Here is a 23,540-nt window from a genome sequence, read left to right as displayed (position 1 = left end):
AATACGCTATAGCTATACAACCTCACCATCAACCGGGATACCCTAGTCTCACTAGAAATAGCCCAAAAGAACGGAGACATTGCTCGAGATGCAAAGAAAGACAGCGAGTCAATGAATACCATTGCCATTATTACGCTGTTTTATCTGCCCACGACATTTGTTTGCAGCTTTTTCGGGACTAATTTCTTTACGTTGGAGGTTAGTAACGATGGGCGCAAGTCGCTGTTTGTGTCTGAGCTTTGTTGGATATATTTCATGTCTACCCTGATACTTACTGGCTTTACGGTTGCGGTGTGGTTGAAGTGGTTGAGGAAGAAGAGCAAGCATGATGCAAGTGGCGATGCCTAGAAGGGTTTATACTATTCAGCCATTTTTAAAGAATCCGTGGTTTATTCTTGCATGATTGAAAAAGATAGCTCTACGGCCGCAAAACGTCTAGTACACCTCCAACCAAGAACAAACTACCCATCGCAAGAATATTCGCACCACCTTCTTGACCACTAATCTGTCTCGCACGTCGTATAGCCCCCTCAACAGATGATGCAGTTGAAACAGCAGCCCCAGAATCAAACCCTTCCCAAAAAGAAGAGAAACCTTCAGGGACGTCGGCGATCTTCCCAGCAGCAGGATACATGGTGAAAATAACATGCTGCGACATCGCTCCAGACCTCGAAAGAGCATGCGCCAGACATTCGACAAGAGCGGGCCCACCATGTCGCGTGGATAAATGGGCAAAGATAAGGATGCGATGCTGACTACCATTCATTCCGCACACGTTGGATGGCCTGCCCTAAGCAAGGGATGTCATATTGTCAACTCGCCTATCTCTTCCCTGACGTATGGAAGACTGTCGGTAAAGACGAGAATTGTCCCTGAAAGAATCATGATATCATAATATCAAATCTACATCTTATCAATCCCAGCCTCCAAAACAATCAACATTCAAAACATTTCCCGCGAACCATTATCCATTCCGGTTGATTGTATTTACGCAGGATCTTCTTCTACCTTGACTGGCCATAGCTACTGTCGGGGCTCAAGATGAAAATGACCGTAAATAGATCATAGCAGTGACCATGTATTACATATAACCGCGTCTGTTTTATGAACAAGCATGATGAAGAAGCATGGGCACCAGTGTCAATTGCAATGGATTGAATTGTTTTCTCTATTGTCTACACACATCATACTGTGCCTATGTGTCTTGATTTATTGTTCCAACGTATCTAGTACACGCTGTCTAGTACACTAACAACTAGTACACTTTCCCAGCCCAGCACAGCTACAAGCTTCCTCCAGCATCCGGACTTACTCCCTCAAACTCTCCTCCCAAGCCCCCCTAACCCCCTCAAACCCCTTCCCATCAAGAATCATCTCCCGCCCCACCAACCCAAGCACCCTCCCCACAGTCACCGCCTCCCCAAACGCCCCTTCCGTCCCCGCCGCCTCCGCAAACCGCGGATGATGCATAAACACGCCCTCATCCGCCGGAATCGCAAACATGGCGTGTAGCGTCGGCACGACGTAGCTTACGTTGCCGATGTCAGAGGAGCCGGTTAGAACTTTGTTTGAGGGATGTGAGTGCAGGATGTCCCGGTTGTAGGACGTCATGTGGGTTTTGTAGAGAGTGCAGAGGGGGGAGTTGTTTTTTATGTCGGCGTAGAGTTCTTTTCTGTGCGGTGTTAGCATGCTGTATCATATGATGATTATAACCAGATGAGATGGGAAAAAGGACATACTCAACAATCTCAACCCCACACCCCGTAGCCCCCGCCCCCGCCTCAACACACCCCCTAACCCTCCCCATCAACTCCTCCAACCCCCTCAAACTAGGACTCCTAACCTGCCAATAAGCCCTCGTCCTACCCGGAACCACATTCGCCGCACTCGGCGTCTCCAAAAACGCACAATGGATCCGCTCATCAGGCTTGATCTGCTGCCTCAGGACAGATACGTTGTTGTACGCGCAGACCAGCGCGTCGAGAGCGTTGACCCCGTCCCAGGGGTTTCCACCGGCGTGCGCGGTGACGCCTGTGTATGTTACGTGCAGTTCTTTGCGGGCGTTCATTAGGGGGCCTGCTATTCCGTCTGATATTATGCCTGGATAGAGGTCTTTTGGGCCGGGGTGGCTGTTTTTTTTTTTTTTGTTTTTTGGTTAATAAATATCACTTTTCTCAGAATGAATAAAAAAAAAAAAAAAAATAGAGATTGGAAGAAACGGAAAGGAAAGGGGACATACGCCATCAACGAAACATCAACACCCTTATACGCCCCCTCCTCCACCAACCTCGCCTTCCCACCCCCATTCTCCTCCGCCGGCGTCCCTAACAACTGCACCCGTCCCTCACCCCCAAACTTTTTAAGTAGTGCCGCAAGTCCCAAAAACCCAGTCATACTACTCGTGGTAATCAAATTATGTCCGCACGCGTGTCCAATGCCCGGTAGGGCATCGTATTCTGCGTTGAAGTTTACCAGTCGGCCTCCTGTGCCTGCGGTGGCTTCGAAGGAGGTTTCTAGGTTGTAGGCGTGGCGGGTTACGGTTATTTCTGGGAAGATGTGAGAGTTGGGGTCGGTGGGGGAGTTGAGGGATTCGAGGAATGTGCAGATGGTGTCGTGGGCGAAGTATTCCGTGTATGCTGTTTCGGGGTTGGAGTAGATTTGGTGGTTTAGGGTGCGCAAGAAGGGGGTTAAGGTGTTGATTGCTGCATCTATGGCGGATTTGATATCCTCGTTGGTTATGGAGGAGGTTGTGGTGGCGGAGATTGAGCGGATTGTCATGGTGACTTTTGTGTATAGGATATTGTGGGTGAATTGTGTATTAGGGATTGGTGATTGCGATGTCTTTATAACTTTCAGGATACAAGTATGCGGGGGCTCGGCTATATGAGGGGAAATGCAGGAACTGTTATCTTGATAAGGTTTATCGGCTGTTGGGCCTGTCAGGGTTGAGAGTAGATGTACATCTCGGCACTGGATTAAATCTGCGGAAAGAAAGGAATGGTTCCGCGGGTTGGGTCTCTGGATGGTTTCATAGTAGATGCCTATAAGAGATTATGATCAAGATGAAAGTTGTTGTATACATTCGAGTATATTCTCAATACGGTACACTAACATGCAAAAGTACAATCCGTATTAACTCATTAATATTCCCCATGAAATAAATGCTCGCTAGCAACGCAAAGATAGCTGAATAAGACAAATCAACAACGCAATTCTTTTAACCTATCAAGTTAAACGGCAGTCCCCATAGCGTTAGCAGCCTGCTGCAACACTCGGGGCCACCGCGAAATCAACTCCACATCGTCAAGAGCTCCCTGGCCCTGGTTCCGGATGTAGGTTGTGCTGGGGTCAACGCGCGGCTCGTAGTCCCAGATGGATGGTGTGCCCTTGAGGAGCGCGGAGTACACCAGACGCCGACGGCGCTGAGAGCGCAGCACATCCTCCCTGATCTTCGTCAGGTCCCAGCGGGCGTGCGTTTCTTCGCTGAAGTAGGCAAGCAGTCTGGCTGGGTCTGTGGTGTCGGGCAGCGGCCCGGGAATTTTGGCGGGGCTAGGAGTGCGTGGTGGAGATGGGAATGGGAAGGAGGAAGTGTTGCGCTGAGGAATTGGAGAGATGTGAGGTGTCTCGTCGGGCGTGGGAAGCGTAGCTGCCGTAGATTCGGCGAGTTTAGCAGGTTTGGGGGTGATGGATGGTTCGGTCATACCGGCCACCAGGTTGACCTTCTCGTGAGGGTCGGATTCCAGGTCAAAGAGCATGGGAGGGTCGATCAAAGAATAGACAAACTTCCACCGGCCGCGACGGATCATCACGACGGGTGACTGTGTGCCCTCACCCATGTATTCGCCAAGCACGGTGTCGGTCTTGGGACCGCTGTGGTCATCAGTGAGATGAGGTAGCAACGAGACACCGTCCAATGGCAGCTCGTGTACAAGCTCCCCACCGACGAAATCAACAAATGTCGGTAGAAGATCCATAGTGGAGACATTCTGCGACACGCGCTTGGGAGCAAACTGCTTGGGGTAATGCACAATGAAAGGCACACGAGCGGAGTTCTCGAACCAGGTCATTTTGTACCACAACCCGCGCTCGCCAAGCATGTCACCGTGGTCACCGGTGAAGACAATGATAGTGTCATCGCTCAGACCGCAGTTGTCTAGAACCTTGAGCAGCTTGCCAACGTTGGTGTCAACGTAAGTGCAAGCAGCGTAGTATGCACGACGAGCGGCCTTGATACGCTCCTCGGGCATCTCCTTGCCCCACAGGTCGATGCACTGCAGCACGCGCTGCGAGTGAGGATCCTGCTGATCCTGGTCAAAAGCGGGGGTCTCGGGCAGCGGAATGTCCGCATTCTCGTAGAGATCCCAGAATTCCTTTGTCATAGCATAGGGGTCATGCGGATGGGTCATGGAGACGGTCAGACAGAACGGTTGGTCCGTTCGCTGGCGGACATGGTTGTACAGGTATTGCTGGGATTTGTAGATCACCTCCTCATCGAAATCGAGCTGGTTGGTGCGAACGACAGGACCGGCCTCCATAACGGAGGACATGTTGTGGTACCAATCGGGGCGGATTTTCTGCAACTGTCAGCACTGGCCCATTTTCGCATTCTAGACCGTGGTCACATACCGGCTCATCCCAGTTCACGGACCAGCCATAATCGCCCGGGTAAATATCACTGGTCAAGCGCTGCTCGTAACCATGCAACTGATCCGGCCCGCAGAAGTGCATTTTCCCTGCCAGCGCAGTATGATATCCTTCGCGACGAAGGTAGTGAGCGTAGGTGGGAGTGTCGGCGGGCAAGTCGGCGGCGTTGTCGTAGGCGCCAATCTTGGAAGGCAACTGGCCGGTAACCATCACAAATCGCGAAGGCGCACACAGCGGCGAGTTACAGTAGGCAGAGTCGAAAGTCACACCTTCTTCCGAGAGACGGTCGAGGTTGGGGGTTTTGATGGGGGAGTTTTTGTCGTGGAAGGCCAGGAGAGGCGCGGCCATCTGGTCGGCCATGATGTAGAGGATGTTGGGTTTTTTGGTGGCCATTTTGAGTCACCTCAAGCACCGGATGCGATAGATACAGTAAACAATAGCAATAGAGGATAGAGAGAGAAAGGAAGTAGAGTAGAGTAGAAGATGATAAGGAGAGGTGGCAGTAAAAAGAGGTGGAAGAAAGGCAGCGACTTTAACTTTCCGCCGAGGACAGGCCGAACTTCTTATAAAGACTGGTGGAGAAGGGAAAAAAAAAAAAAAAAAAAGATTATTAAGACCGCAACAATGGAACCATCTGTGGCTCCAATGGTGTGATTTGCTTCGATTCTCCTTCCATCTGTCAGATCGTCAGGAGTTTACTATGTCTTGGAGTACTCTACAGAGTAGTACTCCGTATGGGGTCCCAGATTGTGCCATCTGCAAGCGAATGGCAAACCGCGTGGGCGACCAATGGCGTTACATATTAGATATCCCTATATGTATGGAGTACTGCATATCTACAGTATTTTAATCACTCAAATCCCTCATTATAACATCTTTGCTATAACACAGTTAGAGTATGTACCGCCATCTGTCCTCACCGGAGTACTCTATAACCCCATATTCACTAGCCGCTAATCACGCCATTCCCGACTCGGCAGTCATTTCCCGCCGTGCCATCCTATTGGTTTGTCATGCAATATCCTTCCCAATTCGGTGTTTTGCTCCACTTTCTTATCGCCTGTTCGGGTCATATTAGTCATTTTTGCCACTACGTTGGTTGGTCCGGTTGAGGCGGATGCCAAGAGTCACGAGACACCCTGGCATGTGAATTCAGTACCCCTGTACAGAGTTGAGGGATACAAGTACAGAGTACATAGTTATGTTGTGGTCAAGGCATGCATTGCAAGTTCTACTATGGAGGCACTCTACTGTGCACTATGGTAACTGGTTGGAAGCTAATCTGATACTGATCTTCCTCTCCGCATATTGAGCAATTCGCCCGTTTGAGCACGCCATTCGTCTGACGTATTCCTATCCCAGTCCTGTTCGCACATACCAATCCACCAGCCATCGACACGCCATCGCATCTTCCACACTGTCATGTCCTTTTCGCCCCTGTTGAATCTGCGCTCCTAGTATCGTTTCCGTCAGGTGCTTCAGCGATCGTCCGCCGGGGGTTCCGTCCTTCTTCTCCGGCTCTGCGGTGTCCTTGTTCGCATCGGCCTCTTTCTTAGCAGCCTCCTTGGCAGCAATAGCATCCCGTCGCCACCCCTCTACCACAAACGTATCAATCACTTGATCATGAATCCATCGTAACGCCATCATATCACTCTGACCCCCATGCATCACCACGATCGTCTCCCGTCCGACATACCGCCACACCTGCGCTCGCGCCGCATCTCGCCCGCCCATTATACACTGCTTCCGTTTCCGCGCCGTTTCGAGCATCTCCCGGGTTACCCCGGAGTACCGGGTGTTGAGATGTTGCAACCGTACACGCGGATACACCAGCGAATCTATCAGGATCTCGCCCGTGAAGAAATCCACCATGCTGATCCGCACTAGCTCCGGCTCCCCGTAGATTGATACCCCCATTTCGCAGTCCAAGGCCACCGCCATCCGGGGATCCTGCCATTTCACCGGCATTATAGGAGTAGTGTAGAGCATCCATTCTATTTCCAATTCTCCCTGGGCGTATTCCATAGGTGTATGCCGTTCCATCTCGACGCAACCGGGGGTTGAAACGTGCTTTTGACAGCAGGTAAAATGCTATATCCGAGATTAGATACGTCAGCTCCGAACAAACAAACATTCCAGATTTGATTGATAAGAACTGAACCTTGTCCATAACCCGACCAGTATGAAACTGGCAGACGGCTGTTTTCTTTTTCTTGCCTCCTTTTTCTTTGCCCTGTTTATCTCTGGCCGCTTCACTTTTCTCTCCCTCGCCCGTCTCGTCGCTCACCTCTCGCACGGTCACCGTCGTCACCGGCACACCCCCATCCTCCTTATCCTCGTCTTCCTCGTCATTCTCCGCGTCATCTGTCTTTTTGTCCGTAACGGTCGATCCATCGATTTTAGCATCTTTTCCCTTTCCCCTGCGCCTTCTATTCCTCTTTCCGGTCCCTTCACCCTCGCCGTCCCCATCTCCATCCCCATCAGCTTTCTCCTTTTCATCCCTCTTCACCGACTTCCTCGTCCGTATCCGACCTGCTCAGCATCAGCTCCACTCACCACCACTCACCCAATCAAGAAAAGAAAACAAACCGTGACAATCCCGACACCTCCTAAACCCCAAAATTTCATCATTCCCCAGATTCTCCAATTTGTATCCCTCGTGCTTTAGCCTCTCGGGAGTCATGACAAAAGCACGCATTTTCGTAAAGTAGGCATCGGAATAGACGACTGGTACGGTCGCTGGAGTTGGAGTTGGGCCTAGGGTGTTGGAGTTGGTTGGTGCTGTCTTGCGTGGGCGGGACATTATTGGTGGTAGTGGTGGTGGTGGTGGTGGTGGTGTTGTTTTGGTGTTGCTGTTTTCGTATACGTAGTGATCTGTAGGAGATGTGGGGTCGTGTTCCTTATAGGCGGGGTCTTGTGTTTATCGTTTATCGTCGAAATAAACGGTAGTAAAGAGTAGATGTCAGTGTTAACGTTTGTAGACGATGGGTTTGAGGGGTAAATATAAAGGATCGTGAGGCTGAGTAGTTGAGTTGGTGGCAGGTGTAGTCGCCTGATTTGGCAGTCACGTTGCATCTAATACAACACACCTCGTTATACATATGTATATCTGTTGACCCCGCCGCTTTTACATTCTAGTGTGCATGAACCAAATCTAGAGTAGGAAGAAATACATCTGGATGTTTATCAAGAGCCAAACGTTCATCTAAAGCCACGATGACATTTTACGCAGCTGGTCATTCAAAACCCAGAATATTCCTAGCTCCATGGATCAAGATCCAAGAAAGGACGCGTATCCTTCGTTTGGGTCCAGGGATTCAACCTAACAGTCTCATCCTGGTAATCCCTCAACGCCCTCGCATTATAACTCCCATAAGCATACTCCTTAACAACCGGTTTCAACCCAATCCGTTCTTCCAAATACGCCGGCCAATGCACAGCATAAAACCCTTCAATCTCCAGAGACTTGTGTACCTTCAACCTCGCCACTCCCCGGATAAACACCACGCTCTGTCCCATCCCGTAATGCATTGGGTCCTCAATATCCCACGGTGGCTTAGTGCCCCATGGTCCGTCTGCATCGAAGTAGATTCTTAATGTTTGAATGTTTGTTTCTTCGCGGCTGAGTCTGTCGAAGAGCGGGCACCATTGTTGGGCAGTTTGGGGACGGAATGGAAGAAGGAAGAGAAAAAGATCGGTTATCAGGGAGGCGTCGTTGTTGTCGAGCCAGGCTAGTAGCGGATCTGGTCCTGATACATTGGCGGTCAGGGATGGGAGGAGGTCTTTTGGGGCGTCATTAAGGGTCTTGAAGCTCTGTAGTTTGGGATCGGTTCCGTCACTGAAGCGGTGACCGAAGGCATCGAAAAACATGTATGGCGGGTCATACATGGTGGCAGATGAGTGAAGAGGAAAGGTGAAGAAATTCAGTGAAGATGGGGGGTTTGTGTTAAGTTGCCTTGTACAGGTGAATCCATTGCCCCGCTGACCAAAGTACGTAACTAGAGAGTACGGAGTATATACTTACGGAACGTCCTATCTCTGAGAATACAATATGGCAAACACAGCCATATTCATACAAAGACATTGCACCGACTGTGTAATCAAAAGACGCGATCATTCCAATGTTCAGGTTGCGGCAGGAGAGGCTATTCATATGCCCTAGCTACTTACTCTACCGACTCACTAGCATAATGCACCGGCCTCGAAGCCCGCGTATCAGCCCGCAAGCTCAAAAGATCCGGCCTTGAATAATGCCCAACAAGGTCCAGAAACTGCTTTGCCTTCAACTTCCCCCTTAAATCAACATCCGCATACAAAATCCCCTCCTCCCCACCCCCCAGCATCTCACACAATGGCTCCCCCTCGAACCCAAAAATCTGCGAAAACCCACCCCCAGGCAAACTCAGATCCTTCAACCCCTCAACCCCATTCCTCCCCACATTCTCCGCCCTCATAACCTGACTACAAACAAGCACACAGCACGCCCCCTCAAACGCCATCGTCTGCGAAATAGTCCGACTCATCGTCCCGCTAGCCTGGTAGCTCCACTGCTGCTTCAGGGACTCCGGTGCGTCCCACATAGCAGGCCAGCTGGCGACGTGGATGTCAACGTCTTGCGAGTATTCGTGGTAGCGGAGGAGTGGCTGGGTGTGTTCCCAGCAGTTTAGGGCGCCGATTTTGCCGAGGGGTGTTGGGATGACGGTTTTTAGGGAGTCGCCTTCGCCGGTGCCCCAGTAGGCGCGCTCGATGTGGGTTGGTTTGATTTTGCGGCGGTTGTGGGTAATTTCGCCGGAGGGGGATATGAAGGCCTGTTTTGTTTTTAGTAAGTGGTTGCTGCACGTTGGTATACGTATTATCCTTAGTGGTGATTGATATGTACCTGAGAGATGTACATAGAGCACTTATCCCGCTCACTATACCCCAACACCACAAATATACCAGCCTTTTTCACCGCAGCGCAGATCCGTGACATCTGCGGAGAATCCCTCGCCATCGAGTTCTGCATGTATTCAAGCATAAAACCGCCATTTTCAAACGGCGATTTAGCATACATGCTCCTTTGTCAGTCAGCCAACCTTATCTATAAACTAAGCCTAAGCCTTAGACCGAGGAACGATATACCAAGGATACCCCGGAATAAACACCTCAGGAAATCCAAGCACCTGAGCCCCATTCGTCGCTGCCTCTTCGATGATAGAAATGACTTTCTGGACACCACCTTCGAGATCGTTCCAGACGGGCTCTGCTTGGACGGCGGCAACGCGTACTTTTTGATTCATGGTTGTCGTTTATGTATTATAGTTTTTTCCGGGGTCGTGGCGTAACAAGTTTTGAGGTTGGATGGACTCTGGAATGGCAAGGGTGAGAATTTATATGTGCTGTCATGAGGACGATCAGTGGGGTTATGCAATTTGCCGCGGATGAGCATTATTTCTCCGATGGTACTTTTGTTCGGATAATATAATTGGGGGTTAAGGTAGGCACATATGTCTGTATACTTTGTTCCCTGAGATTCCCATCTCATTATGTAACTTCCAATGAAAGAGAAGTCCCGAAAGGTTACATTGCCAGATATTTGAAACCAAATAGCAGTCACCAAAAAGGCCGATGCGGGATTTCTATGCATGCATCGAGTTCCTGGCGTTACTATCGCTCGCAGGGCAACTCCCGCAAAACACAGTTATCACAACTGTAGTCCAATATTGTATAGAGCTCTTAGGTACAAATCCACGCTTGCGGGTCCAGATACTACTCATTCCCGCGCAGTTGCTACATCTTGCGCCGGTCCCGATTCGGCTCGATAATCCTCAGGGAAGAAACATCCGTTGCATACATAGCTCTCTTCTGTAAGGTCTAGTTGGGAAATATGATTCTTTCCGTTGTAACTTTGGATATGCGTATGATTTCCCAGAACCAAGAACCCAAAGCCGGGGAACATTTCCAAGTTCGGGAATAGGTCATGGTGGGTTCTCTCTGAACAGTAATTGCTTAAGCACCCCTTTGCTTAATATGTAGGTACCGCCGTACAAATCGGGCGCGGCTTACTAGTTAAGGAGATCCTCACTGAGCGGACCTACGTATGTCCTAATTATCACTGCGGAGCCTGCGGAGGTGCGCCGATGGGTGCGGGTCAGTCCATATCATTCTCTTCGGGTTGATGCTGTGGAAATCGGAGAAAATGTATGCGCAGAGTCTGCAGCATGTTCAATGCCCGGTGATGTTATGTACTCCGTTACTCGTTTTGTCAAGTGTCCGCGACGCCCTAAGCCAAGAATTACCGGATTTGGCAAGCGCCGCCGGTGTTTTGCCCTATGGAGCTGACGATACTGTACTTCGTAGGATGTTTTCTATCTCCTGGAGAAGGATAAATAGCTCCAAGATTCCCTTGAGAAATTTGAAATCCATCTTCTCTAAGCATCCAGTGCATCTTACCATAAACACATCAACCACCCCCCCCACCCCAAAAAGCATCATGACCATGGACCGCCGTCTGAAAATCGGAGTCGTTGGCCTAGGCCGAATGGTACGTGTCTTCACTCATCTACCCCGGCTCCTAGTTTAACATATTTTCCGTTTCAGGGCAAGCGCCACGTCCACACCCTGCTTTACCGCACTCCCCGAGCGCAGGTGGTGGCCGTGTGCAGCACGACCCCCCACGAAATTGCCTGGGCAAAGGAAAACGAGGAATACAAGGAGTTTGGCATTGAGGCATACAGCGACTATAACGAGATGCTATCTCACCCAGGCCTCCAAGCAGTCTGGATCTCAACCAGCACTGACGTCCATGCGAGCCAGTCTTTGGCGGCAATTGAAAAGGGCGTCCATGTTCTCTGCGAGAAGCCGCTGAGTACCGATCTTGAGGAGGTACATCACCCCAACTAGCCACGATTCAGATACTTTGTGCTAACCGTGACAGGCGCAATCCGTCGTCGACGCGGCCAAAGACAAACCCTCCCTCAAAGTAATGGCCGGCTTCTCCCGCCGCTTCGACGCCTCCTACAGAGACACCAGCGAAAAAGTCTTCGCCCAACAAGCCATCGGCTCCCCCTTCATGGTGCGTTCCAACACTTGCGACCTCCGCGACGACTCCGGATTCTTCGTGCAATACGCCTCGCGCAACGGCGGAATCTTCGTTGACTGCGCTATCCACGATATCGACCTGTCCCTCTGGTTCTTGGGAAACCCAGTCCCCAAGGCCTGCTGGGCTGCGGGAACTCTACAGCACCATCCTGAGCTCAAGGATTTCTCGGACGTGGACAATGCGGTAGGAATTGTGGAGTTCTGGGGCGGCAAGATCGCGTATTTCTACTGTTCGCGCACGCAGGCGCATGGGCATGACGTGTGTACTGAGATTACTGGTACGGAGGGGAAAGTGATGGTGAATGTGGTCCCGCGGAAGAACAATGTAGTTCTTGCGGATAAGTTGGGGATGAGGCATGAGGTGCAGCCGGAGTACTGGGAGCGGTTTGAGGATGCGTTTGCGAGAGAGGCGAATGAGTTTGTGGATGCGGTTGTTAATGATGGGGTTGTTCCTGTGCCGCTTGAGACGGGGATTACGGTTATGAAGATTGGGAGGGGGTTGCAGCAGGCCTTGTTGACGGGGGAGGTTGTGAGGTTTGATGAGAGGGGAGAGCAGGTGCAGGCTTCTAGGCTTTAGGGAGCACAGTTAGATTCGATCTACTGTTCATGCTGTTCTCCATATAACTCCAAAAATTGACTCTTTGATTTGAGACAGTTCCACTATGGCGGGGATTCCTACCGAATGTAGCAAAAACGCGGGGGTCTCCACCTCCGCAAATACCATAAGCGACAACCATCGCCGGCGCAATCCCAACACTGATTCTCGATAGAAACGAAGAACATGCCAACAGCCAAAACACCTTGTCTCAATTGCCGCGGTACGAATCACAGCACCCACACAATATACCTTGACTAACATCCCAACAGAAAAGCACCTAAAATGTACGCCGTAGTATCAACCACCCCCATCGATCCCATGCTAACCGAAATACTCTAATACAGGCGACAAACAAAAGTCAACATGCAAACGCTGCAAGACAAAAGGTCTACAGTGCACACACGCTCCCCGAAAGATTAACTTCCGGCATTGGTCGACGGATAACTCTGCTGCGAGCTTCTCGGGGGATCAGACGTGGGTTAATAGTAGACCCAAAGATTGGAAGGCTCCGGTGAGAGTAGAGTCGTCGTCATCATCATCATCATCAGGGTTGGAGAGATCTGCAGTTCTGGGTTGGACGGATGGACAATCCTCTTGTCAGGGGGTGTCTGGAACTTCAGGGAGTGTAACCAGTTTGGGATGTGTCGATCCGTTGCTCGTACCTGCGGGGGAAGATGATCATTCCTGGGCTGGGGGTGTTGATCAAGCACTTCATATTCGCGATGAGAGCTCAGGGTTGCAGGAATTAAATTCGACCAATGTATCACCGGGAGATTTGTCGAGTTTGTCTTTCTCTTTTTCGCCCGGGACGAGTGGTCAAGATGTTCACTTTCCCCCACCTGTTGGGTTTGATGCTGGTCAGAAGAACAACTCTGAACATGAAATAGTTGAATTTCCATCATCCTTCGAGGAGGAATCATATTTTCCGGCTCATGCCAGCATCCAAGAATCATGCCTTCTGCGATATTTCATCGAAGAACTATCTCCACTAGTTAGCCAACCCCTTTCAATAATCTACCACAAACACTGACATGGGTTTAGTTCGACCACTGCGACGAAAGAAGGCATTTCCAACTAGTAGTCCCCTTCCGAGCGCAGCACTGTCCAACGCTCCGCAATGCACTCTTCGCAGTATCATCCCGCCATCTCGTCCGACGGCCACAGTACATGACACCACAGGGTGTGCTATACCATGCCCAGCTACTTCCCAATCTAAAGAGCTCTACTGCAGTAGAATACATGCTACAATGTATCCCTGGCCTTGTGCGATTCCCTGAGATTCAGGGCTTAGTGGAACAAGAGAATATCATGGCGGCTGCGGTTATCCTTCGGCAGTATGAGGAGATAGAAGAAGACATGGGAGACGATGATGAGGCAGGATTGGATCTTCGTGAGCAGGTTAACTTTCTGGCTATCACGCAGACTATTATCGATTCGATGATATCTTCTCCACTACATCAATCTCTTGCGACGGCGGCTTATTGGATTGCCATTCGGCAGGAGGTATATTGTGCTTTGACGAGGGAACGGAAATTGAGCATGCGTTTTGGTGTGGAAGATTGGCAGAATGCCTCTGTTGCGAATACCTTGATTATGCTTGTTGGTGAAGTTGCTAAGTGGTGCTGGGGGGAGAAGTCTCCTGAGGAATGGGGTATGACTTTCTCCTATTCTTCTATTCTCTATCGCTTGACAGTAAAGCTAATCATTTTCATAGAAAAACTCAACAAACACCAACAACAACTCATGCAAACCTACAAAACCCACCTCGTCCCAATCCTCTCCCGAAAAGCAGACAAATCAAAAGGTGAAATCTTCCCTACGGTCTGGTACACCTCCGACGCCCAAGTAACCGCAACCCAACACCTAGAACTAGCCAGAATGATTCTCATCGCTGAAAGCCCACACCTCACGTAAGTCCCTTCCACCCTCCCACTTTCCATCATATCATACTAATCCATAAAACTGGTAGGGACGCACCCCGCTCCCTCCACCGCAAAGCTGAGTCCCAAGTCCGCTCCATCGTCCTTAACGTGTGCGGCATCGCGTTAAGTCATCTGCGCTGCCAGCCGGCGCTTGTGAATGCTGTAATTGCTATTACGCTTTACGGGGAGTATTTCACGGAGCAGGAGGAGAGGGAGGCGCTTGTGGGGATTGTTGGGCGGACGAGGGGGTTGCGGGCTTGGCCTATGGAGAAGCCGTTTTTGACGCTGAAGAGGAGGTGGGAGGTAGCGGATTGTGGGGCTTTATGATGGTTACTTTGTGGGTATCTCTAGCAATTGCCGGGATGATGTATTGAATGAAATTGATTTTGATTTTGTTATATAGGTTCATTTCTATTATATTCTATTATATACAAGCCAGCTGAAACCTAAGATGATGATGATAGATAACTCAGGCCTCATCACCCTTCTGGTTAGCGGCATTCTGCTCCTCGGCAATTACATCGGCCGGAATACGCTCTGGCGTTGAGTTCACGAGCATGATCATAGGGAGTATAGCGGCTCCAAGAAGGGCGAATGTCACGCAGCTGGACTGAAGTTAGTACAATGTTCTGGCAAAATGATATGGACAGGGTGGAGCGTACAATCCAGTAAGTGGGTCACTTTCTGTCTGAGTGTTCATGCCGTAGGCAACAGCCTGACCAACGGCTTCGATACATCTGAATGCAGCACCGTTACGAACGTTTTCTAACCATTCTCATTAGCATATCCTTTCACCCATCTCCAACCAAGCCAAATACTCACCCTGCGCATCCGTCGCAAAAGACGACAACAGCCAATACATATACGACTGTGACAACGGACCCGTAGTCTGCACAAAGAAATATGGCAAAAATGACGTAGGGTACAGTCCGTCGTCCCAGTCAATCTTGCCGGGATCATTGCGCCTGAACTTGGTCTGCATGACGATGGACCAGATGTACACGCCGATGTTGAGGATGACGACGATGTACAGACCGACTTGGGCGCGGCGGCGCTGGCCGAGGTATTTCAGGTCGAGGATGTAGCCGAGGCCAAAGCAGCCGATACTGGTGAAAGGGGGAGGTTAGTTGAAGTAGATAATGGTGAGGCGACGGTGTTGGACGTACATGCAGAAGAAAGGAGAGACCAGAGAGGAGAGGGCGCGGGCGCGGACGGAAAAGTAGGTTCCTAGGTAGGTGCTCCAGCTCCCACTGCATTCGTTAGCTCTTTGGTTCCTGAAGCAATGGCCCATGAGACTGGTGGTATGTACCTGTAGAAGAATGACCATAGTGCCCAAAGGGCAGAAAGGACAATGAGCTTCGAGGTTATCGTCTTCGCAATGCGCCTGACTTCCTTCTTGGTGGAAAGGGTCTCTGCCATGACGATTTGCGTACCATCATTTCGGACAACGCGTTCAAAAGGGGTAATCAAGAGCGCAAATGGAAAACTGAGCAAGAGTATTAGTTCCATTACCTGTTTAGTTCCTCAGGGTACTCACGCGATGCACTCGATAATCACGAATGCAATGTAAGTATCCGGAGTGACACTGGCACTGGCCCCTTTTACATGGTTCTTCGACAGGCTTCGCTGGTTATTAGTCAAGTACATCCATCGCAGAAGCCGAGAAACTCACTTGATTGCACCTCCAACCAGCTGTCCGAGGTTCCGCGCCACAATCCACAAAGCCAAATACTTTCCACGAGCGCCCGTAGGTGCAAGCGTCATGATGGCACCAGCTTCGGCGACATACCAGCAACCGGTGCCAATACCAGCAATGGCACCACTGAGGATGAGATACTGCAGTCATGGATATTTGTTAGCTGCGTACTCTGGAAAGCTGTCTGTTGCCGGCGGAAACTCACCCATTGGTTTCCAAACTTGCTGTTGCAGTAGTACGCAGACCCCTCGATGGGGAAGGACATGGAGCCGATGACCAAAGCCCACTTAACACCGAGCTTGTTCACAATGGGACCGCCGAAGAAGCAAACTGGGACACATCACCCCATTAGTACACAATAAGTCGGTGATGAAGGCTGCTGGGATACACACCAAGAGCAAGCATGGCATATCTGATTGCGTTTGCAATGTTCGACACCTGGGGAGTTGCAAGTCCACCACCACCGAGTCCTGGCAATGATTAGCTGCGTATTCACACGATTTCAACCCTGATCGTGCACTCACCAGTGATCGCGTCAGACATGGCTGGTCCACAGAAAGACTGGACGCTCAGGATTATCATCTGCGTCAAGCTGTGCTGCCATACCCGCTTCCACAGCGGGACACTCGCCCTGTATAGCTCCATGTCGATACCCTGGCCGTGATTCGGTGCATTTTCTGACGAGGCGGGAGGATCATCATGCAGATTGGGAGTGGCTGTCTTTGCGTCAGTCATCGTGAAAATACCATACAAGCACAGCGTATACTACATATTGAGGGGCTTGTTGGATGCCGGTTTATTTATACACACAGCATTGGATTCTGGGGTTCAACGTATACTTCCCCGAAGTGCGGAGATAAGCTCCGCACTTGAGGTTCGGTTATTTCGAAGCTGTTCCTCCAGACTTAAGGAAGGTCCACACGATCCTGCGCTATCTTGGCGATAGCTTCGCAAATGGTGATTGGTCGGGTTTTCGTAACCGACTAGTATCTGATATCTCGATCAGAACTGTGCACTATCGGAGGTGTTCTCTTCGCGAACTACTATCCCGACACGCGCTTGGGATCCGATGTTGATAGCGGCAAAAGTCCGCGAGATCAAGTTCGTATGTCTCTATCTCTTACGATTCACCGATATAATTGAATTGTCTATCGATATCACGCAATTAAAATCTATCCTAACACTGTCTGTCTCTGCAGAACAGCATCAACAATATCCTTCTTGATGATTTTGTGGCTCGAATTCTTCGGCCAGTCTGACCAGCTCAAGTCCGAAAAGAACGCAACCCCTCCTAACGTGTACTCCGGTCCGAGCGTCTGAATGATTTGCTGCTTCACTTTTTGTCGAATGTCGGGCGGCTGCTCTGTGGTGGTTCCTTTCATCACGGCAATGGCTTTGGCGCCATAGCTTGGGTCTGGTATTCCCACGACTTGAACCTGCTTTGCATTAGTATAAAATAGACAAAGTCCAGGAAAGAATGGCATACCTCATCTTGAAAAGCCTTCTCAAGACAATCCTCCACGATCGACGGCACAATCCCGACCCCTTTACACTTGATTATATCCTTGCTTCTTCCGACGATGAAAATCACCCCAGAGTCATCCATATACGCAAGATCACCGGTTCTGAACCATCGCCTTCCAGATTCATCTTCCAAAAATGCCTTGCTCGTGTGTTCCTTGCTCAGATACCGATTCACAAGACTGGTTGAATCGACCTCCAACTCACCAACGACACCACGGGCCACGATGTTATTGTCATTACCGCTTTCGCAAATCCGGACGGTCGTGCCTGGCAATGCGCGCCCCAGACCGGGAATATTTCCCTGGCCGGTAACCGGAATCGGTTCCTCGCCCAACCACCCAAACAGCGGCGCGCCCTCCGACATACCCCAATGAAACACCAATCGCCTAGTCTGTAAACTCCTTTGTCCGTGCTCGATTACATCCGCGGGACACGTATCCCCAGAGCAAGTCACAAACCGCAATGTTGAAGGACGATGCGTGGTCAGCGTCGAACTACTCGACAACGACCGCACTTGACTAGGAACCAACATCATATTGGTAATCCGCTGCGAAACGACAGCTCGAAGAGCAACATCATCACTGAAATATCTGCTGGGAATGACGATGCAGCCGCCTCCTCTCCATGAGTTGAGGCAGCCGAGATAGCATATCGGGCCGAAACACATGCTCGTGACTAGGAACCGCGCTGTGGGGTTCCATTGGCTGCCGTAAAAGGAATGGTAGCCGGTAATTTCTGCGCTGATGTTCTGGACTGTTAATGGGCAGCCTTTAGGGAAACTGGTCGTTCCGCTTGTAAAAAGGATGTAAGCCACCGCGTTGGGATCGCTCTTGGCCGGTGGAAGCGTGATATTGGTCGGAGGGATTAGGTGAGATAGAGACAGCCAGCCCGGAAGAGTCCCACCGTCGCAAACAAGCTGCAGCATAATTTCCCTCGAGCAATGCTGATCATACGCTCTGGCAGCCGTCTCATCGTTAACCACGATAACTTTCGGATCAAGCGCCCCAACCAAATACTCCAATTCCTCCGCTCGTCCAAGAGCAGTCGGATAAATTGGCGCGAAAACAGCACCTATACGAAAACACGCCCATAAAAATACACCCCATTCCGCAGAATTGGGTATAAACAGCGCGACCACATCACCGGGCCGCACGCCTGCATCTAAAAAACCGGCAGCAACTGATTCCGCTACTTCAATCAGTTGGCGGAAGGTCCAGCTAAAGTGATCTCTAGATGCGGTCTTGGTTTTGGCGAGGTTGGATAGGTGGTTTGCCGGCTGGTGCAGTGCAGCTAATGCTTCTGCATCCGGTCTCTCGGTGCCAGCTGATGATAGCCATTGCCAGAGACTATCCGGGGTAGCGGGGGCAGGACCACCGGCGAGATAAGAGGAGGTTTCGGAGGATGACATTATTTACAGCAGACAGAAAGGCAATGTATGAATGAATGTAGAATGACAGTACCACAGGGAATTGATTGGGTTGAAAGATGTTAACAGTGGCGAACCTCAGTACAGAGATCTGAATGAGATAAAGTTACGCTGAATGATGCAACCCTATACAAATGGTGGATCCCTGAGGTGCGGTCAGGACCATGGAGTACCTTCATAACATTGCTCTCCGCAAATCATGGACTATGCATGAATAAGTCCTGCATATAAATTGTCCACCCCAACAACAGTCAACTCCATCAGACACAACCTGCATGGAGTGCACATGTAGTGCGTACTCAAAAATAAATATAAACAAAGCAATAGCAGTGATCATAATCATGCCAAGCACACCAACATCAAATCCACATTTGCATGGTCCATATTTGACATTGTTGTCTCCAAATGCCTCCACACTCCTTCAACCCATCTTACTGTCCTTCGGGGTGGGGCGGGGCGGGGCGGGTTTTGGCCCAAAACCCCGAAGCTCTCCGTACTATACCTAATGTTGACCTCCATATACGCTGAAGACTGATTGATATGCTCGCTGCTCCGACTGACCAATCAGAGCCTGAATTGCCCGTCTATTTACGACGTACTTCCCTGCCCATGTCTAATCGTATCTAGGACCGGGGATTACGGCTATGCAGCCAGCATCCTTTGACTATGGCCACCGCATACACGCATTATGCACTTTGTACTCCTTTTGTCTCTTTGAACTTCTTTCGCAACGACCTTCCCTTTTGTGCTTAGTTGACGGCCGCCAGATTGTTTATAAAAAGGCCGTACGATAGATAGATATCTAGAATCAGAGTTCTTCCTCTATTCACTCCGAATAGTGCCTATGACATCCTTCCGAGCATAGTAGTTGACAGAAAAACTCTGATTGATCCACCAATGATATGATGGTTGCCTTGATGATTGTGAGGCCTGCTTTGCTGAAGAAGAACTTAATGGCCAAAGGAGGGACAGAGAGCTTGCCCTTCTGCACTGTGAGCTGGAAGAAGTGAAGGAACAACCACAGAACCAGGTTGATGAGAGTGTACTCACCTCTTTGCATTAGGAGATGGGAAAGGTAGAAAGGCAGCTCTCTGAGGTCAAGATAGAGCCTTATCAACCAGACTACCACAAGTGATCCGAAAATAGCAACCAACTCCACGGCTATCCGAATCAAGTCAAGAATACGAATGCGAGCTCAGCCCTACGAGATACGTACGTAGATCACTGGAAAAGATTCTTAAAATCTCTGCCTATATCCATAAAAATACTCTAGAATAACCAGGCGGCAATTATTATACGAGTACGAATATAGTCCTCCATGGAGTACATAAAAACCCCGTAACCTCATACCTACCTCCACATATACATACAGATACAGCATACCTTATACCCTTTATCCTCTCTCTATCAATTACTATCCATCAGATTCACACTCACACTCAATCAACAAGATACAAGATACAACATGCACCTCCCCTTCCCATTACCAACCCCCACCCCCGCCCTCAAAAAACGCCTCTACATAACAATCGCCTCCCTAATCCTCCTAACCTTCGTCCTAATCATCGCCCGCATAGCCGACAAAGGCACGCCCTCGGCCAGGACGAATACGTGGGGTATAGCCGTCGTACGTCCCCTCCTCCTGATACCCCCCTTTACTACATACCAGCAACACTATACTAATCTGAAGATTGGTGCAGTGCATAAAAGCAGCCTTCTTCCTAGCCTACCAAGTGCTTACAACGTACCAACCCAAGCTCCAAAAATGGGCGAGTCTCAAAGTGAACATGACGCTCGATATTATCGATACGGTGTTTTGGTTTGCGTTGTTTGTTATTAGTATTATGGGTGCGGCGGAGGGGAAGAGTACTAGTAGTCAGGCTTTGGGGGCGGTTGTTGCGGGGTTGGCGGTTGTTCTTTGGTGAGTTCCTTTTTTTTTTTTTTTTTTTTTTTTTTTTCCTGGGTTTTGAGATTGAGAATGGGGGAGGTATGGAGGGTTGAGCTAATGCTAATGTGATGGTGGTAGTGCGATTGTTGGGTTTTTGGCGGTGGTTTGTACAAGGGAGTATAGGGCGTTCAAGAGGAATGCGAATGCGAATGCGAATGCGAATGTGGATGTGGATGTGGAGGCGGGTGGTGATAAGGGAGATGCGGTTTGAAGTCGTTTTGATATAGATCTACTTATGTGCTACGACTAGACGATCCAAGGATGAGGTATTAGGGTCATGATCATCATTCCAACCGTTTTGTACAAATGTCATCAACTTTATGGAGTACGTATTTGCAATGTCAAAATAGACAAACCCAACTTGCTGTCCGCCTATACAAAATAAAAATCACTCAAGCGCATAAACCGGTGCCTTCACCAAAACATTCACCGGCCCCTTCCCTCGCACTTCAGCGCTCACAAACGATGCAAATCGAATTCGCGTTGGTCCCGTTGCGGGACCACTCGTATTTTCATCCTTACTCTCCTTGGCTGGTGTAGCCAGCGCGGCAGGTGTATTCCGCTTCCCCATCAACGACTCAAGCATCGACATCTTCTTCTTCTCAGGCCCCGCTATACCTGTCCCCGAAGCCGGGGAGGATGTAGGCGAGGGAGATTGCGAGGAGGGAGAGTCAGGGTCTGTAGCCGTGGCTGGATCCGTGTCGGTCGACTGGCCCTGTCCAGCAGGGTCTGTGGACTCTAGATCGGGACGGCGGACGTTTTCTGGTTTCACGTGTGTTAATGGTGGGACACCTGCTTCGGGCTTCATTTGTCGCTCGTCGAGGATGGAGCCTGGAAGTGGGTATTCGATGCAGACGTCACGGGATTCCAGGGGAATTTTCTCTGCGATTCCGACTGCGTTTTCGACGATTAGGCGTGCGCCGTTGTCCATGCCTACGGGTGGGGGAGTGTTGAGGTGCATTTCGAGAGAGGCGATGAGTTTGGTGACGAGGTGGTCGACAAGTTTTGCGCGGTTCTCGTCGGCCGTGGGGCCGTGGAGCTGGGCATCGCCGAGTCCGTCGAATGTCGTGCGTCGCCAGTTAGAGATTTTAGCAATGGCGTTCTCTTTATCCTCTTCGGTGATGACGGGTTTGGCGCCGTGCTGCTGGCGGAGGTTATTCTCGATGTTCTTCAATTGCTGGCTGAAGTTTGATTCCAGGGATGGGTGGAAATGGCGATGGAAGATCTCCTCGACGAGCCAGCGGCTGATGAATGCGCGTCCGATGGCTGTCATCTCTTTCGTGCCCATGGTGTGGGCGTCGTCGTTCACATAACCGATCAACCAAGGTGGGAGGCTCTTCCAGTCTTTGCGGATGGAGAATGCAAGGTCTTTAATGGCACCGTCGAGACGGCCAAAGCGGTTGGCGTATTCGTTGTCATCAAGAACGGTACGAGAGACAGCCATGCGTTGGTGAGCGACGGTGTTCTGGAGATGTTGCACTTGGGCGTCTTTCTCGAAGTAGTAGCGCTTCACCTTGGAGTATTTGGCCACTGTTTCGTTAGCCAGCGTACAATCAATACTGCAGAGCACACGTACAAAGTTCATCATGCTTCTGCACCAACGACCGAACATCACCATCCTCCTCTCGTCTCTGAGCCGGACCCGGGGTACTGCGTCCCTGGTCCTGGCTGGTCGACGAGTTATTCTTCGAATCAGACGGATACGGCGATTGGCGACCGGTCTGATTCGATTGACCCGTGGGTCCAGCACGGTCGGCAGCCATGGCCTGCACAGATGCCGTGTCGCTATGAGCAGATATCAACGAGCTCGCTAGAGACAGTTGAGAAAGTGGCCGTATCGACTGATACGGTGCTTGTGTTTGTGTTGGTGTTTGCGTCTGGTTCGACCCGTGGTTGCTAGGATGTACTTGTAGTTTGTCCGAGTCGGCGGTGCTCGTGCTCGTCCGATGTTGAACAGATACAGTATCACCCTCCCGTGTGGCTGCGGCTAGCTGCTGCGAGTGCGAGTCGGTTGCTGGCGTCGAAATCTCTGGGATTGATTGAGAATTCAATGACACATCGTCTTTAGGCGCTGATCGTCGCGCTGCTTTGGGGGCGGTTGTTGTGGTTGGCCGCGAGCGGTGCGACTTGGACAGGGTTCGGCCCAGAAAACCAGGGATGTCTTTTGCGGTGGACGAGGGAGGGGAGGACGAGGTAGACGAGGGTTTCTTGGTTGTCTGGTGTTTTTGTAACTTGCGCCGGTCGTCTTCGCCGTTGGGGCGCTGGTCGGGTCAGCATTGATTCGTAGTATAAATGGTAGAAGAGGAGCGTACTGGTTCGGGGTCCTGGAGGAGATGAGCGGTTTGAGTACGCCGAATGGAGGCAGGTTCCGGGATTGATTCCTGGGGAGCTTGTGCTTGAGTGTGAGATTGGGATTGAGATGGTCGATGGAGGGGCTGTTGTCGGTCGGTGCGGAGACCACTACGGCGGTCGGAAAAACGATGGAAGTCGGGAAAGGAAGACCCAGAGTGAGTGTTGTTGTTGTTGATGTGCTGGGAGGAAAAGGTTGACAGTTGCTCTGCTGAGTGAAAGGTCAGGGCAGACGCGTTAAGCTTGTCTTTTTTTCTCCTGAAGAATGGCATGTTGAGGAGAGAAAAGAGGAGGGGAGGTGGACGGAGAAAGAGGATGCGAGATGATATGTGTACACGGGGAGAGGACGGAGC

The 23,540-nt window shown here is 50.5% G+C and overlaps 13 protein-coding genes across 13 annotated transcripts; 4 read left to right on the top strand and 9 right to left on the bottom strand.

Moving 5' to 3' along the window:
* Positions 1 to 93: 93 nt before the first annotated feature.
* On the top strand, positions 94 to 324 carry ASPGLDRAFT_92158 (uncharacterized protein; the record flags this gene model as incomplete). Its single annotated transcript, XM_022550516.1, has 1 exon — positions 94 to 324. A coding segment is annotated over one exon (231 nt), but the record flags the coding sequence as incomplete, so codon positions are not given.
* Positions 325 to 1,148: 824 nt separating this feature from the next.
* On the bottom strand, positions 1,149 to 2,822 carry ASPGLDRAFT_174132 (M20 family metallopeptidase). Its single transcript, XM_022542816.1, has 3 exons — positions 2,240 to 2,822; positions 1,740 to 2,129; positions 1,149 to 1,672 (listed from the first exon to the last, which is right to left on the bottom strand). The coding sequence occupies exons 1-3, from the start codon at positions 2,776 to 2,778 to the stop codon at positions 1,309 to 1,311; spliced, it is 1,293 nt and encodes a 430-aa protein (XP_022399378.1). The 5' UTR covers positions 2,779 to 2,822; the 3' UTR covers positions 1,149 to 1,308.
* A 194-nt stretch (positions 2,823 to 3,016) lies between these two features.
* ASPGLDRAFT_48782 (putative choline sulfatase) lies at positions 3,017 to 5,216 on the bottom strand. The gene is made up of 2 exons (XM_022546973.1): positions 4,627 to 5,216; positions 3,017 to 4,574 (listed from the first exon to the last, which is right to left on the bottom strand). Exons 1-2 carry the CDS (start codon positions 5,035 to 5,037, stop codon positions 3,231 to 3,233), a joined length of 1,755 nt encoding a protein of 584 aa, XP_022399377.1. The 5' UTR covers positions 5,038 to 5,216; the 3' UTR covers positions 3,017 to 3,230.
* Positions 5,217 to 5,844: 628 nt separating this feature from the next.
* ASPGLDRAFT_48781 (putative RNA exonuclease) lies at positions 5,845 to 7,580 on the bottom strand. Its single transcript, XM_022546972.1, has 3 exons — positions 7,234 to 7,580; positions 6,806 to 7,176; positions 5,845 to 6,735 (listed from the first exon to the last, which is right to left on the bottom strand). The coding sequence occupies exons 1-3, from the start codon at positions 7,445 to 7,447 to the stop codon at positions 5,998 to 6,000; spliced, it is 1,323 nt and encodes a 440-aa protein (XP_022399376.1). The 5' UTR covers positions 7,448 to 7,580; the 3' UTR covers positions 5,845 to 5,997.
* A 51-nt stretch (positions 7,581 to 7,631) lies between these two features.
* On the bottom strand, positions 7,632 to 8,596 carry ASPGLDRAFT_48778 (uncharacterized protein). Its single transcript, XM_022546971.1, has one exon. The coding sequence runs from the start codon at positions 8,530 to 8,532 to the stop codon at positions 7,903 to 7,905; it is 630 nt and encodes a 209-aa protein (XP_022399375.1). The 5' UTR covers positions 8,533 to 8,596; the 3' UTR covers positions 7,632 to 7,902.
* A 133-nt stretch (positions 8,597 to 8,729) lies between these two features.
* On the bottom strand, positions 8,730 to 9,995 carry ASPGLDRAFT_48776 (carbon-nitrogen hydrolase family protein). Its single transcript, XM_022546970.1, has 3 exons — positions 9,766 to 9,995; positions 9,524 to 9,701; positions 8,730 to 9,452 (listed from the first exon to the last, which is right to left on the bottom strand). The coding sequence occupies exons 1-3, from the start codon at positions 9,921 to 9,923 to the stop codon at positions 8,811 to 8,813; spliced, it is 978 nt and encodes a 325-aa protein (XP_022399374.1). The 5' UTR covers positions 9,924 to 9,995; the 3' UTR covers positions 8,730 to 8,810.
* A 1,127-nt stretch (positions 9,996 to 11,122) lies between these two features.
* On the top strand, positions 11,123 to 12,362 carry ASPGLDRAFT_75311 (Gfo/Idh/MocA family protein; the record flags this gene model as incomplete). The annotated part of the gene is made up of 3 exons (XM_022549791.1): positions 11,123 to 11,167; positions 11,224 to 11,508; positions 11,561 to 12,362. The coding sequence occupies 3 exons, from the start codon at positions 11,123 to 11,125 to the stop codon at positions 12,299 to 12,301; spliced, it is 1,071 nt and encodes a 356-aa protein (XP_022399373.1). The 3' UTR covers positions 12,302 to 12,362.
* Positions 12,363 to 12,505: 143 nt separating this feature from the next.
* Positions 12,506 to 14,679, top strand: ASPGLDRAFT_59101 (uncharacterized protein; the record flags this gene model as incomplete). The annotated part of the gene is made up of 6 exons (XM_022548359.1): positions 12,506 to 12,542; positions 12,592 to 12,606; positions 12,667 to 13,313; positions 13,364 to 13,973; positions 14,037 to 14,232; positions 14,292 to 14,679. The coding sequence occupies 6 exons, from the start codon at positions 12,506 to 12,508 to the stop codon at positions 14,569 to 14,571; spliced, it is 1,785 nt and encodes a 594-aa protein (XP_022399372.1). The 3' UTR covers positions 14,572 to 14,679.
* On the bottom strand, positions 14,648 to 16,675 carry ASPGLDRAFT_152256 (uncharacterized protein; the record flags this gene model as incomplete). Its single annotated transcript, XM_022542299.1, has 10 exons — positions 14,648 to 14,849; positions 14,907 to 15,009; positions 15,067 to 15,350; positions 15,411 to 15,509; positions 15,554 to 15,730; positions 15,782 to 15,865; positions 15,917 to 16,080; positions 16,146 to 16,270; positions 16,333 to 16,410; positions 16,465 to 16,675. The coding sequence occupies 10 exons, from the start codon at positions 16,673 to 16,675 to the stop codon at positions 14,714 to 14,716; spliced, it is 1,461 nt and encodes a 486-aa protein (XP_022399371.1). The 3' UTR covers positions 14,648 to 14,713.
* A 437-nt stretch (positions 16,676 to 17,112) lies between these two features.
* ASPGLDRAFT_83299 (class I adenylate-forming enzyme family protein) lies at positions 17,113 to 18,964 on the bottom strand (the record flags this gene model as incomplete). The annotated part of the gene is made up of 2 exons (XM_022550211.1): positions 17,427 to 18,964; positions 17,113 to 17,376 (listed from the first exon to the last, which is right to left on the bottom strand). The coding sequence occupies exons 1-2, from the start codon at positions 18,870 to 18,872 to the stop codon at positions 17,113 to 17,115; spliced, it is 1,710 nt and encodes a 569-aa protein (XP_022399370.1). The 5' UTR covers positions 18,873 to 18,964.
* Positions 18,965 to 20,355: 1,391 nt separating this feature from the next.
* ASPGLDRAFT_67564 (uncharacterized protein) lies at positions 20,356 to 20,815 on the top strand (the record flags this gene model as incomplete). Its single annotated transcript, XM_022549150.1, has 2 exons — positions 20,356 to 20,517; positions 20,591 to 20,815. 2 exons carry the CDS (start codon positions 20,356 to 20,358, stop codon positions 20,813 to 20,815), a joined length of 387 nt encoding a protein of 128 aa, XP_022399369.1.
* A 330-nt stretch (positions 20,816 to 21,145) lies between these two features.
* Positions 21,146 to 22,882, bottom strand: ASPGLDRAFT_486084 (uncharacterized protein). Its single transcript, XM_022546932.1, has 3 exons — positions 22,787 to 22,882; positions 22,415 to 22,730; positions 21,146 to 22,368 (listed from the first exon to the last, which is right to left on the bottom strand). The coding sequence occupies exons 2-3, from the start codon at positions 22,599 to 22,601 to the stop codon at positions 21,227 to 21,229; spliced, it is 1,329 nt and encodes a 442-aa protein (XP_022399368.1). The 5' UTR covers positions 22,602 to 22,730; positions 22,787 to 22,882; the 3' UTR covers positions 21,146 to 21,226.
* Positions 22,883 to 22,994: 112 nt separating this feature from the next.
* Positions 22,995 to 23,540, bottom strand: ASPGLDRAFT_48772 (uncharacterized protein). Its single transcript, XM_022546969.1, has one exon. It carries the CDS (start codon positions 23,457 to 23,459, stop codon positions 23,109 to 23,111), a length of 351 nt encoding a protein of 116 aa, XP_022399367.1. The 5' UTR covers positions 23,460 to 23,540; the 3' UTR covers positions 22,995 to 23,108.

This window comes from Aspergillus glaucus, assembly GCF_001890805.1.
Source record: "Aspergillus glaucus CBS 516.65 unplaced genomic scaffold ASPGLscaffold_14, whole genome shotgun sequence".
NCBI classification, from domain to species: Eukaryota; Fungi; Ascomycota; class Eurotiomycetes; order Eurotiales; family Aspergillaceae; genus Aspergillus; species Aspergillus glaucus.
This window is presented reverse-complemented; position numbering and strand designations above follow the sequence as displayed.